At 44.4% G+C, this 14,750-nt stretch overlaps 1 protein-coding gene across 1 annotated transcript in view; it reads right to left on the reverse strand.

Annotated features, from left to right (window-relative positions):
- The window catches only part of LOC126456621 (transmembrane protease serine 9-like), an 82,306-nt gene extending 68,797 nt beyond the window's left edge, over window positions 1-13,509 (reverse strand). Inside the window, exon 1 of the mRNA XM_050092365.1 lies at window positions 13,225-13,509. Coding sequence (XP_049948322.1) covers window positions 13,225-13,509 — 285 coding nt within the window. The remainder of the gene's footprint in view (window positions 1-13,224) is intronic.
- Window positions 13,510-14,750: the final 1,241 nt, after the last annotated feature.

A 14,750-nucleotide genomic window follows, 5' to 3' on the forward strand; every position in this document is an offset into this window, starting at 1 on the left:
TGTCCTCGTCGTTCTAGGTCTTCCCCAGTCGCGAGTCATAGGCTGGAATGTTCCGTGCTCCCTAAGGCGCCGACCAGTTGCTTCGAACGTCTTCCTGTCGGGACACCCTCGTTCTGGAAATCTGTCTCGATACAAACGCACCGCGCCACGGCTATTGCCCCGTGTTAATCCATACATCAAATGGGCATCTGCCAACTCCGCATTTGTAAACATTGCACTGACTGCTAAATCACGTTCGTGATGAACACTAACCTGTAGATGCTACGTACTGATGTGCTTGATGTTAGTACTGTAAAGCAATAAGTCGCATGTAAACACAAGCACCGAAGTCAACATTACCTTCCTTCAATTGGGCCAACTGGCGGTGAATCGAGGAAGTTCAGTACATACTGACGATACTAAAATGAGCTCTAACATGGAAATTAAGCGTTCCGGACACATGTCCACATAACATCTTTTCTTTATTTGTGTGTGAGGAATGTTTCCTGAAAGTTTGGCCGTACCTTATTGTAACACCCGGTATTGTAGCGCACATATCGCAGCAGCGGGTGAGCAGTCCATCAAGGTTACATCTGCTCGAGTGCGCTAGCAATAAATTTCTTAGTGATGGACCTCTTACACCTTCTTTTCCTTATGTGATCATAAACACATCATTTCTCGTTACCAATAACTATACGGGATAGGAATGGTTGGTGCTGCTCATGAGTCAGTTGAAGACGAGTAAGCAGACACACACACACACACACACACACACACACACACACACACACACACACACACACACACACACACACACACACACTGACCAACCAGAACGTTATGACCATCGAATTACTATCGGTATAAACCAGATGATAGTAGCGGCACCTGGCGAGGAGTAACTGCTAGTCAGACACACGAACTGTGCATGTAGTATCATTGTAGAATGGGGAAGGCGAGCGATGTATCTGAGTTTGACCGAAGGCAGACTGTAATGACCGGGACGCTCTGCGTAAGCATTTCGGAAATTGCACGACTTATACCTCATTACAGATTGGGACGTCGTAGGCTTGGAAGATTGATAAAACAGGCCAGGTGGCGAACTGTGACGGAACTAACACGAGACTCTAACGCTGGACACAGCACAATGGTGTTTGAAGACACAGTCCACCAACACTCCTATGGGCCTCTGCAGGCAACGATCCGTGCATGTTCCACTGTTAACATCACGACATCGGCAAGTGGGCTTGTGACCATTAGCACTGGACGTCGAGACAGTGGCACAGCGTTGCATGGTCCGATGAATCCCGATTCCATCTTCGTCATGCCTATTTAATGGGGCGAATCCGTTGTCTTCCAGGGGAATGGCACCTTTACGCCTGTACTGTGGGACGGGGACAAACTGTTTGTGGCTCTGTTATGCTCTGGGGAACATTCACGAGGGCATCCATAGGTCTAATGAAGCTCTTTCAAGGCACCTTAACGGAGAAGGAGTGTCCTACACTAGTTGCAGACCACGTACTCCCGTTCATGGGGATGATGTATCCCGTCGGCAGTGGGATTTTTCAACAAGATAATGCGCCATGTCACAAGGCTAGGAGCGTGATGGAATGGTTCGAGGAACACAGTTGCGAGCTCCAATAGATGGTATCAGAGGTCATCGCCCCCGTCCAGCGACCTACCAGGGTTCCATTGCCTTCACGCCACGATGCGTTGCCGCTGTCATCCGAGCAAAAGATGGACATAACGGCGGTTAAGTTTTGTTTAGAGAATGCAGCACCAATGCCCCCGGTTTTTTTTAACCTTCTCAAATGTTGCGCGATGGTGGAATGATCTGTTCATCACATTTGCCTGTTCTCGAGTACGCTGACGTGAATCATGGTGAGTTAATGTCCTTAACCAGTCTTCATCAAACCCCGGAAGTCATCCTGAACATGCAGTCACTGATGTCAACACGATCCTCCTTAAAACTAGAAAATCATCTTCTTGGAGTGCTCTATCCAGTGCCATTATACCTACACACGGCGCAAATTCCTCTGGCTGTCATTCCTCTACTTATCAAAAACAGAAGAATATGTCAGGGATACTTCGAATTCTCTACCTGGTACTCCATTTTATAGCACCAACAGTTCCACTCACTATATCAAAATGACAATAAACACAACAGATACACGTAACAGAGACTACAGTAATCAAATATATATTCTCCTTCAGTTTTACGACAGTCTGCCAGCGGCTGGGTGATTTTTCGATAACTCGACTGTAGAAATCACGTGTTTTTGAGGTGCAGAACATGTTGAGCCATGTTCTGAGCGCGAAAGTTCCTTGAACGTTATTCGATGGAGAGTGGAAAAGTTGAAAATCTGAGGGCACAACATCAGGTGAACAAGGTAATTGTGGAATGAACTCCAAACCCAATTTGTGGTTCACATAGCAACAGTGAAACACAAATAAAAAACTACTGTCGATGGATGAACCAATAACAACCGGAATACCAACATGCAAAACAAAAACGCCACGAACTTACTCAACAACTAACTTCCTTTTTGCTACACATATCAAATAACCAAGAAGAGATGTGTGTGATAGGAGAAGGCTGCTCTCGTAATTCAGTATTTTCCTTAACAAGGACTAAAGTCAGTGATGTTCGGTCTGTGTCCTTTGTCCGGAAGTGCTGCTAACACTTTCTGCCATGTTTCCATTCCTTCTTTCTCACAGCGTTCACCCGAGAGGTTTCCGAGTTGTACTGACAAGAAATCTAAAGGCAAATGACAGAAGTAAACTTACTGGAGTTAAAGTATACAGCGCAACCACAATTTGTGCATGTAAAAGAAAATATCGCTCAAATGCGTTCACTTACTTGAAGCGAATTAGATTCCTTTACACTTGGTACTACCACCGGCATGATTAACACATGTAAATGACGCAAACTGGCAAAAACATTTCCATCAGAAGCTAAGGGCTAGGGCAAATAACATTGCGAACATGGTCTTGAAGTTTGTGATGATATGACAGCTGTCACTTCTCCGTGATTAAAATAATTAGAATCGTGAATTCATGATATGATGGGATTGCGTTAATTCTTATTAATAAATACTAAATTTAACAGATCTACTGCGGGAAAGTGAGGACTTTGGGCGGAGAAAAACAAGATATAACGCAGCAACAGCAAATTCACGTAATAAAATATACAAAACGCAGAAACGCCAGTAACAGGAAATAGCGGAAAATGGACACAATAATCATAAATGATATCGCACTTCATCCATGAAAAAAATTCAAGAAATGTAACGAGATGTGGAATCGTCAACCAGATTTCACCCATATAGGTTAATTCTGGTTGCCAATTCCAAGGTTTTTTACTTCTTGCGTTTTTGCAGTAGGTGTGTACAGCCTTTTCTTGTAGGACTTCCATTTCTGGTACCGCTCTAATTGTCGATTCCGCGTTCCGTTATTTCTCGTGATTTTTATTACGTGTGGACTGCTGTTTCATTAAGGATTTAATTTTTAAACATCGCTCTTTGTACTGCTGCCAAAAACAAATCTTGGAATCGACAGCTAATATCCACCTATATAGGTCCGTTGTAATTGCCAATTCCCAGGTTTGCAGTTTTTGCAGGAGGTACGTACTATGTATGATTTCTTTTATAATTTTCCTTGTTATTGCCTCTCCCTGTGTTGTTTTAGAAAAATGGTTCAAATGGCTCTGAGCACTATGGGACTTAACTACTGAGGTCATCAGTCCCCTAGAACTAAGAACTACTTAAACCTAACTAACCTAAGGACGTCACACACATCCATGCCCGAGGCAGGATTCGAACCTGCGACCGCAGCGGTCTCGCGGTTCCAGACTGTAGCGCCTAGAACCGCTCGGCCACTCCGGCCGGCTGTGTTGTTTTAGATTCCTGTCTAATGCACCCTCAGAAATCGCGACACATTTGCAATAAGCAACATGATTTAATCAGTTGCCAAGACAACCTCAGCAGCATCTGGGAGTATAGCAAGACGAGGTGATATTTCGATTAAAGATAATAGTTTACACGAGTTGCTAAGACAACCACAGATAACATTTAGTAACAGCCCGATTACATCATTCAAGATGGAAACCACTATGCAGACCATTACGGTCAAAACAAACAAAAAACGTGCGAAATAATTCAGTCAGCTAATAAAATGTACGATAACACACTGTGCTGTGTGACAATATATTTATTGACTACCCGTTTCGATCACATACCGTCTTCACAGTGGAAAAATAACTATTGTGACAACTTCACATGTCATACACAATAGATATTTTTACACTATGAAGATGGTCTATGATCGAAACGATAGTGAGTAAATGTATTGTAAGACAGCACAGCTTGTTCTCACCCATTTCTACACGCATATCGATGCTGTTGATAGTCACCCTAAAAAATTTTAACTAAATGAAATTAACAGGTCAACAGTGGCAATGAGGGGGTTTTGCACAAGGACAAGCTAAAATGGTTAATTCTAAAAATGGTTATTTAAGGTGAGGTGATTGCAAAGCATCCAAAAAATTGAAAAATCACGCACACTGATTCCTATAGAGTAAACGGAACCAAAATCTACAGAGAACACAAAACTGGAATCGAATAATTTGCTTGACCTACATAGATCACATGAAGAGAGCGATAGCAGAGCAGAGTCTATGAAACACTGGCCCATGAGCTGATGGTTCACTATCCCGCACCAAACGTTTACACACCTTGGATACTGACGTTCCACCTGACGAAGCGAACGGGGCTTGTCAACAGATCAATATTGCACGTTCCGGCGGCGGCCAAGATTGATAAATGTGACTTCATCACTAAACATAATACATCTGGAGTATGCTGTCTTACGGCCATGTATGGAAGTTAACGAGATTCTCATAATAGTTTCCACGCACCTCTTCATGGAGATGTGACCGGGATGGGACCTATGTCGATGGAGGATGGTTTGGCTACTTGCCTACTTTATGCCACTTCCTCGTATGAACGAGTGGAAGCTAACGTGGGGATCAACTGCAACAGCAGCAAGAATATTAATTTCCTCCTCTTCTGTCGTCACTCTTCCTACATCTACATCTACATCTACATTTATACTCCACAAGCCACCCAACGGTGAGTGGCGCAGGGCACTTTACGTGCCACTGTCATTACCTCCCTTTCCTGTTCCAGTCGCGTATGGTTCGCGGGAAGAACGACTGCCGGAAAGCCTCCGTGCGCGCTCGAATCCTCGGGAGCTATAAGTAGGGGCAAGCAATATATTCGATACCTCATCCAGAAATGCACCCTCTCGAAACCTAAACAGCAAGCTACACCGCAATGCAGAGCGCCACTACTGCAGAGTTTGCCACCTGAGTTTGCTAAACATATCCGTAACGCTATCACGCTTACCAAATGACCCTGTGATGAAACGCGCCGCTCTTCTTTGGATCTTCGCTATCTCCTCTGTCAACCCGATCTGATACGGATCCCACACTGATGAGCAATACTCAAGTGTAGGGCGAACGAGTGTTCTGTAAGCCATCTCCTTTGTTGATGGACTACATTTTCTAAGGACTCTCCCAATGAATCTCAACGTGGCACTCGCCTTACCAACAATTAATTTTATATGATCATTCCACTTCAAATCGTTCCGTACGCATACTCCCAGATACACTACTGGCCATTAAAATTGCTACAACACGAAGATGACGTGCTACAGACGCGAAATTTAACTGACAGGGAGAAGATGCTGTGATATGCAAATGATTAGCTTTTCAGAGCATTCACACAGAGTTGGCGCCGGTGGCGACACCTACAACGTGCTGACACGAGGAAAGTTTCCAACTGATTTCTCATACCCAAACGGCAGTTGACCGCTGTTGGCTGGCGAAACGTTGTTGTGATGCCTCGTGTAAGGAGGAGAAATGCGTACCATCACGTTTCCGACTTTGATAACGGTCGGATTGTAGCTTATCACGATTGCGGTTTATCGTATCGCGACATTGCTGCTCGTGTTGGTCGAGATCCAATGACTGTTAGCAGAATATGGAATCGGTGGATTCAGGAGGGTAATACGGAATGCCGTGTTGGATCCTAACGGCCTCGTATCACTAGCAGTCGAGATGAGAGGCACCTTATCCGCATCACTGTTACGGATCGTGCAGCCACGTCTCGATCCCTTAGTCAACAGATGTGGACATTTGCAAGACAACAACCATCTGCACGAACAGTTCGACGATGTTTGCAGCAGCATGGACTATCAGCTCGGAGGCAATGGCTGTGGTTACCCTTGACGCTGCATCACAGACAGGAGTGCCTGCGATGGTGTACTCAACGACGAACCTGGGTGTACGAATGGCAAATCGTCATTTTTTCGGATGAATCCAGGTTCTGTTTACACCATCACCAAGGTCGCATTCGTGTTTGGCGACATCGCGGTCAACGCACATTGGAAGCGTGTATTCGTCATCGACATACTGGCGTATCACCCGGCATGATGGTATGAGGTGCCATTGGTTGCACGTCCCGGTCACCTCTTGTTCACATTGACGGCACTTTGAACAGTGGACGTTACATTTCAGATGTGTTAAGACCTGTGGCTCTACCCTTCATTCGATCCCTGCGAAACCCTATATTTCAGCAGGATAATGCACGACCGCATGTTGCAGGTCCTGTACGGGCCTTTCTGGATACAGAAAATGTTCGACTGCTGCCCTGGCCAGCACATTCTCCAGATCTCTCACCAATTGAAAACGTCTGGTCAATGGCGGCCCAGCAACTGGCTCGTCACAATATGCCAGTCACTACTCTTGATGAACTGTGGTATCGTGTTGAAGCAGCATGGACAGCTGTACCTGTACACGCCATCCAAGCTCTGTCTGACTCAATGCCCAGGCGTATCAAGGCCGTTATTACGGCCAGTGGTGATTGTTCTTGGTACTGATTTCTCAAGAACTGTGGACCCAAATTGCGTGAAAATGTAATCATATGTCCGTTCCAGTACAATGTATTTGTCCAATGAATACCCGTTAATCATCTGCATTTCTTCCTGGTGAATGCAATTTTAATGGCCAGTAGTGTATTTTACAGAAGTAACTGCTACTAGTGTTTGTTCCGCTATCATATAATCATACAATAAAGTATCCTCCTTTCTATGTATTCGCAACACATTACATTTGTCTATGTTAAGGGACAGTTGCCACTTCCCGCACCAAGTGGATATCCGCTGCAGATCTTCCTGCATTTCACTGCAATTTTGTAAAGATGTAACTTCTATGTATATTACAGCATCATCCGCGAAAAGCCGCATGGAACTTCCGACACTATCTACTAGGTCACTTATATATGTATATTGTGAAAAGCAATGGGCCCATTACACTCCTCTGTGGCACGCCAGAGGTTCCTTTAACGTCTGTAGACGTCTCTCCTTTGAGAACAACTTGCTGTGTTCTGTTTCCTGAAAACTTATCAATCCAGCCAAACAGCTGGTCTACTATTCCGTAGTCTCTTACTTTGTTTATCAGGCGAAAGTGCGGAACTGTATCGAACGCCTTCCGGAAGTCAAGGAAAATGACATATACCTGGGAGCCTGTATCTAATATTTTCTGGGTCTCGTGAACAAATAAAGCGAGTTGGGTCTCACACGATCGCTGTTTCCGGAATCCATGTTGACTCCTACAGAATAGATTCTGGGTTTCCCGAAATGACATGATACGCGAGCAAAAAACATGTTCTAAAATTCTACAACAGATCGATGTCAGAGATACAGGCCTATAGTTTTGCGCATCTGCTCGACGACCATTCTTGAAAACTGGAAGTACTCGTGCTCTTTTCCAATCATTTGGAACCTTCCGTTCCTCTAGAGACTTGCGGTACACGGCTGTTAGAAGGGAGGCAAATTCTTTCACGTATTGTATGTAGAATCGAATTGGTATCCCGTCAGGTCCAGTGGATTTTCCTTTGTTGAGTGATTTCAGTTGCTTTTCTATTCCTTGGACACTTATTTGATTTCAGCCAGCTTTTCGTTCGTGCGAGGATTTAGAGAAGGAACTGCAGTGCGGTCTTCCTCTGTGAAACAGTTTTGGAAAAAGGTGTTTAGTATTTCAGCTTTACGCGTGTCATCCTCTGTTTCAATGCCATTACTATCCCAGAGTGTCTGGATATGCTGTTTCGACCCACTTACTGATTTAACGTAAGACCAGAACTTCCTAGGGTTTTCTGTCAAGTCGGCACATACAATTTTACTTTCGAATTCACGGAACGCTTCACGCATAGCCCTCCTTACGCTAACTTTGACATCGTTTAGCTTCTGTTTGTCTGAGAGGTTTTGGCTGCGTTTAAATTTGCAGTGGAGCTCTCTTTGCTTTCGCAGTAGTTTCCTAACTTTGTTGTTGAACCACGGTGGATTTTTCCCGTCCCTCATAGTTTTACTCGGCACGTACCTGTGTAAAACGCATTTTACGGTTGCCTTGAACTTCCGTTATGTTGTCTAGGCACTACACTGCCACTTCAATGTAACTGGTTCAAGAGGCTGATAAATAATTGACGTGATGATAGAGTTCATTAGGATATCTCGCAGCATACACTGGACAAGCACGAACTGCATTCTTCCTACACCCTCCATACACCATGAGAATGTCGGCTTTTTCTGCACTGGTAAATCGCATAGCCCACTCACGAGCTACTGCTTCGACTGTCACACTCTGACTGAGCAGCAAATCGCAATGCACTCAAGGAACACACAGGCACGCTGTAAATAAACATGACAGCATAGTTCCTAGCAACTACGCAGGTTGAGTAGCAGAAACAAGTGTTGGTGTGGAAACCTTTTAAAATACGATATCTCGTAAACGACTCGCGCTAGAATCCTGCAAAAAACACCACTGACTTTCTAATTTACCCCACTTTTAGATAGCTGATGTAAGGCCTTGTTCCATTCAAAAGAGTGTAAGTTTGCACAAAAATACACTTTCTAAGTATTATTAAATGCTGTTTATTGGCTAACGATACGAGCCGCTGACTGCGTATCCATTCTGTGAAAACTGCACATCAATAGCACTTTCCATCGATCCGCAATATTTGCTGTGCAAGTTTTAGGTGATTCACCCTGTGTATCTGACACGAAAACAGCGATACCAAACATATCCCGCAAAACAACAACTTACTCAAAAAATAGCACACACAAACTCCTGCAAAGTAAACGGAAAGAAAATATATACAAAATGAGCTGGAACCGCACTAAAGACAAAACTCAATAGATCAAAAAGCGAGCGGAAATAAATAACGAAGGAATATCAAAGATTCGACCCCCTTCGACTAAACCATTACTACAAACAAAATCACAAAAAGGAACATGCTCCACGAGAGTGAGTCACCGGTAACAGCAACACGACCCCTATAAGAACAAACGATATTATAGACGTAGCACCTCAAAGACGTCACATGAAAAAAAAGCCAGATATTTTTAAAACACAAAACTAAAAACATCACTCACGACCATTTGAGCTATGCATTTGGGCTCCTACCTAAATCCACCCTCAACAAACTTGCCACTTAACCAAAACAATAATTGTAAGCTGCAACATGATAATAATCCCACCGGCAGCAATTCAACTTGTGCTCGTAAGTCACTGCCTAACTTTACCATCCGAAATCGTGTTAAATACGGAAAGAGTCATAGATTTGTGAGAAGAAAATATAATCGCTATTAGTTTCTCAATCGACAACTGAAGCCGGCCGCTGTGGCCGAGTGGTTCTAGGCGCTTCAGTCCGGAACCGCGCTGCTGCTACGGTCTCAGGTTCGAATCCTGCCTCGAGCATGGAAGTGTGTGATGTCATTCGGTTAGTTAGGTTTAAGTAGTTCTAAGTCTAGGGGACTGATGATCTCAGATGTTAAGTCCCATAGTGCTTAGAGCCATTTGAACCATTTGACAACTGAAGCTGTTCTCTCAGTTCCATCGAAACCACACTCTAAACATAATTATGTATATGGAATTTAGAGCATAGTTTTCAAACATCATGGATTACACCATTAACTAAAACATCCAGAGATAACTTTTAATAACAGGACGATTACATCCTTCGCAGCGTGAACGCAGCGTCACGGATCAAAGCAGAATGCTGGAATCGCACCTAACGCTAGACTCCAGCGTTAAATAAGAGGTCGCTTTCATCCCCTCTTTCGTGAACATCATTGGTCAGAGCTGTCGGGTGGAATCGGACACCAGAAGTTACCCCCACCTGTTGTCACCTTGGAATACGTAGAAGGACAGAACACTAGATTACCGTGGATGTTGAAGTAAATTTCCCGTTTCATGTTGACGTAAATGAATGGGGTGAAGACAACGCTCGAGAAACACCACAAACACATCACGGAACAACCTGTGGCCATGAACTACAACCTCAACACAGCACGTTGATCGCCTCATTAGACCACCTTATATCATTTGAACTGACATAAGAACGCGACTCTTCGGACGACACTATACTTATCCATTCTGGCATCGCCTACTTTGTGTTTTGTGTGGCCACTGAAGCCATACAGTTTTTATGTCCCTGTGAGCAACAGACTTTTGTTAAGAAGCGGACTCCAAATTTCCACTGTATGCGATGATCTTTGCAATGTTCGCTCGCAAACCGCTTGACGTGGTCCTGAACTGACAGTTGCAATTCCTGTGCGGTTTGAAATCGATTTTAACTGATAGTGCTTTAAACTCGTCTCCTTACGCTCTCGGTTAATATTGTATATTAGCATCGTATACGACCATTGTGCTTACACCGATGTCTGCGAGTGGTACACCATACGTAGGTGACACTTTGGATAGTTCGCCCTGTTCTTGTTGTTGCTGTTATAGTACTCAGTCCGAAGATTGGTTTGATGCAACTCTCTGTGCTACTCTATCCTATGTAAACCTGTTAATCTTTGAATAGCTACTGCAACTTACGCCTTTCTGAATCCGCTTACTTTATTCATCTCTTGGACGCCCTCTATAATTTTTACCCCCAAACTTCCCTCCAGCAGTACACTGGTGATCCCTTGATGTCGAGCCGGCCGTTGTGGCCGAGCGGTTCTAGGCGCTTTAGTCTGGAACCGCGCGACCGCTACGGTCGCATGTTCGAATCCTGCCTCGGGCATCGATGTGTGTGATGTCCTTAGGTTAGTTAGGTTTAAGTAGTTCTAAGTTCTAGGGTTCTGATGACCATATATGTCAAGTCCCATAGTGCTCAGAGCCATTTGAACCATTTTTGAGACGGAAGAGTTTACTTTCAATAAGATGGTGCTCCAGCCCACTACCAAAATCGTGTTAGGGCGTATCTCGACAAAAATCTACCAGGAGGACGGATAGGCCGTAGAGGTGCTGTGGAGTGTCCACCACGTTCCGCAGACCCAACTCCTCTGCACTTTTACCTTTGGGGAACACTAAAGGACGTCATTTATCGACGAAAGCCACGCACATTGGATTGATGTGCAAATATCCAACTGAACAAGTTGCAGTCAGTAGTTCGTGCTGCAGTTCGGCGGCATCGTTTGCGTGTGGATCTTAATGGTGACCATTTCGAACACCTACAGTAATATCTTTAAGTTGGACTTTAAACTATGCTTTCACCAAAAATGAGACAACTCCGTCAATTAGTTTGCAAGTTATGGACTTTTTAAACTGTGGATACAATTTTTGGATCCCTCTGTATTTCATTGACTAAAGTCTCGGTAATTTCCAAAAATGACTGCCTATCGAAGTTGGAGGGCTCCAACCGATACATATAGAAGATGCGATGGTAAATCGATTATGGAAGTCTCGTTACGCGCGTTACGAGTATGTTTGAAGGTGTCACTACAGAACGACAAAGGAAAAGCGTTAGAGAAGCACTTGCAAATTGAAAGGAGACGACTTACCTTAGGCGTGGTCGGTGTTATCGTCTTGTGACAGTCCGCGTGATGTATAAGCTGCAGGGACAATTCCTTTTTTCCCGTACCCAGGGTAAACTCTGCCAATATCGCGCAGTAATATCGGCAGTGTGTCGCACGCATCGACTTTTCCCTGCAAACGCAAGTTGTGAAAGTGTAGGTACTGGAACAAATACAGTTCTTCCCTCTGTCCTGGACGCCCTTCTCCTTTTTTATAGTAGACTTGACTGACTTCCATAGCTGTTCTATATTCTGGGTATGGACACAGGCGTCACCTGAAGACAGAAACTCCACAGAGTGGTTCACGAATTCGTGCTCGAACCCTTGAGCTTTGAGAGTCTGGTATGAGTGAAACCCGTCTGTGATGACTTTTGTTCGAGGCAGTATGAAGTGTTTTATGAGACCATTAAAGTCACCTTGTCTCGGGACAATACCCTCACAGTGAAACATTTGCGTGACTCTCTTTCTGTCCCACCAAAAACCCAAATATGATCTACTTCACTTTAAGAAGGTCGTCCTAACGGATTCTTTCGTCTAGCAATATGAGACTCGTTTCCTCCTACTGTTTTATTCAGTCCACCAATTGGCACACTGTCATTTGTCACTATCACGTAGCACACTTGTTGGCAAAACCCGAAGTAGTCACACACGGTATTTGCCGATAACTCAGTTTCTGATGCTGTGGCTTGCAACGTTTAATCTCGAATCCGGCACGACACAAGAATTACGCTCGTCTGAATCGATAATTTGGAGGACTCGAACCATGTATTTCTCCTGACGCTGGTTCGCTTTACGCAAAGTCCGCAATGAAATTGCAACGGAATTTCAGTGTCCACACTCCTCTTACGAAGTTTCACAGACTTCGCAGCAGCACAGTCAACACAGTCCCTCCTTTCCTCGTCCAGCAGAAGTCCATATTTCCGGCAAAAGGTCAAACATTTTTCTATGCTAGATAGGCATGGAATTAGAGTTTTGCATGTGAGGCATTCCGCAGAAGAATCGTGAGAAACAGCAGACATTACACTCGCTATCAAGAGAAACCGTGTCGATTTCCCAATGGAATCACAAACAATTACGGCGGGAATGTAACGTACACGAACTGAAGAAACAACGCAAAACTGATAAAAATGACGGTCACAAATAATGTATCACAACGCGCGCCACGAGACTTCCATAATCGATTTACTACCGCATCTTCGATATATATCGATTGGAGCCGCCCAACTTCGATTGGCAATCATTCTTGGAAATTACCAAACGCTACATGCTTACACACGAACCTAATGTTTCCGGCGAGCTTACGAGGCAAACGACGGGATACTAAACTGTTTGAGAAGTACGAACCTTTAAAGCGATTTGGTTAGTGAAGTTGGAAGAGCCCATGAGCACGAAGTAGTCGGCGGCGGGCAGAGGCTGTCCTTCCCTGTCGACGATGCACTGGGCGGCCGTCAGCAGCCAGCGGGTCGTGATCAGCGTCGCCGTGCACACGTGTCCCTCCGCGATCTTCTGCAGCGACGCCACGTACGGCTGGTCTTCGATCTCGACGAACCTCTGGCATCCACCAACCTCGCCGGGCTCTCCCTCCACCAGAGGCAGTGCGAGCGAAAGCAGCACCAACAGCCATCCCATCGTCGCTGCGTCACGACTGCTGCGCCGCGATTTCCGTGGTAACGCGTTTAACCGGTCAATAATGTAACAGACGTGTGGGCAAAGGTCGTGCGTGTACGTAGTGTTTCTTTTCGGTTTACAGGCGGACAACATAGATCTCAGTGTTTAACATTTTTTGCGGGCTCTCTAAGAGGTTCGCCCCTGAGCTCAGGCTGACGATTGCGAGTAAAGTAAGCTTCGTTTGGTTTATTTATTTATAATTGGATTATACAATGTCTTGAAAGGAGGATATAAGATGAACATCAACAAAATCAAAAGGAGGATAATGGAATGTAGTCAAATTAGGTCGGGTGATGCTGAGGGAATTAGATTAGGAAATGTGACACTTAAAGTAGTATAGGAGTTTTGCTATTTGGGGAGCAAAATAACTGATGATGGTCTAAAGTAGACAGGATATAAAATGTAGACTGGCAATGGCAAAGAGAGCGTTTCTGAAGAAGAGAAATTTGTTAACATCGGTCTATACAGGGGCGATGTTCTTCTGGACAATATTATAGAAATGGAAGAGGATGTAGATGAAGATGAAATGGGAGATACGATACTGCGTGAAGAGTTTGACAGAGCACTGAAAGACCTAAGTCGAAACAAGGACCCGGGAGTAGACAACATTCCATTAGAACTACTGATAGCCTTGGGAGAGCCAGTCCTGACAAAACTCTACCATCTGGTGAGCAAGATGTATGAGTCAGGCGAAATTCCCTCAGACTTCAAGAAGAATATAATAATTCCAACCTCAAAGGAAGCAGGTGTTGACAGACGTGAAAATTACCGAACTATCAGTTTAATAAATCACAGCTGCAATATACTAACGCGAATTCTTTACAGACGAATGGAAAAACTGGTAGAATCCGACCTCGGGGAAGATCAGTTTGCATTCCGAAGAAATGCTGGAATACGTGAGGCAATACTGACCCTACGACTTATCTTAGAAGAAAGATTAAGGAAAGGCAAACCTATGTTTCTAGCATTTGTAGACTTAGAGAAAGTTTTTGACAATGTTGACTGGAATATTCTCTTTCAAATTCTGAAGGTGGCAGGGGTAAAATACAGGGAGCGAAAGGCTATTTACAATTTGTACAGAAACCAGATGGCAGTTATAAAAGTCGAGGGGCATGAAAGGGAAGCAGTGGTTGGGAAGGGAGTGAGACAGGGTTGTAGCCTCTCCCCGATGCTATTCAATCTGTATATTGAGCAAGAAGTAA

The sequence above is a fragment of the Schistocerca serialis genome, chromosome 2, assembly GCF_023864345.2.
Source record: "Schistocerca serialis cubense isolate TAMUIC-IGC-003099 chromosome 2, iqSchSeri2.2, whole genome shotgun sequence".
NCBI classification, from domain to species: domain Eukaryota; kingdom Metazoa; phylum Arthropoda; class Insecta; order Orthoptera; family Acrididae; genus Schistocerca; species Schistocerca serialis.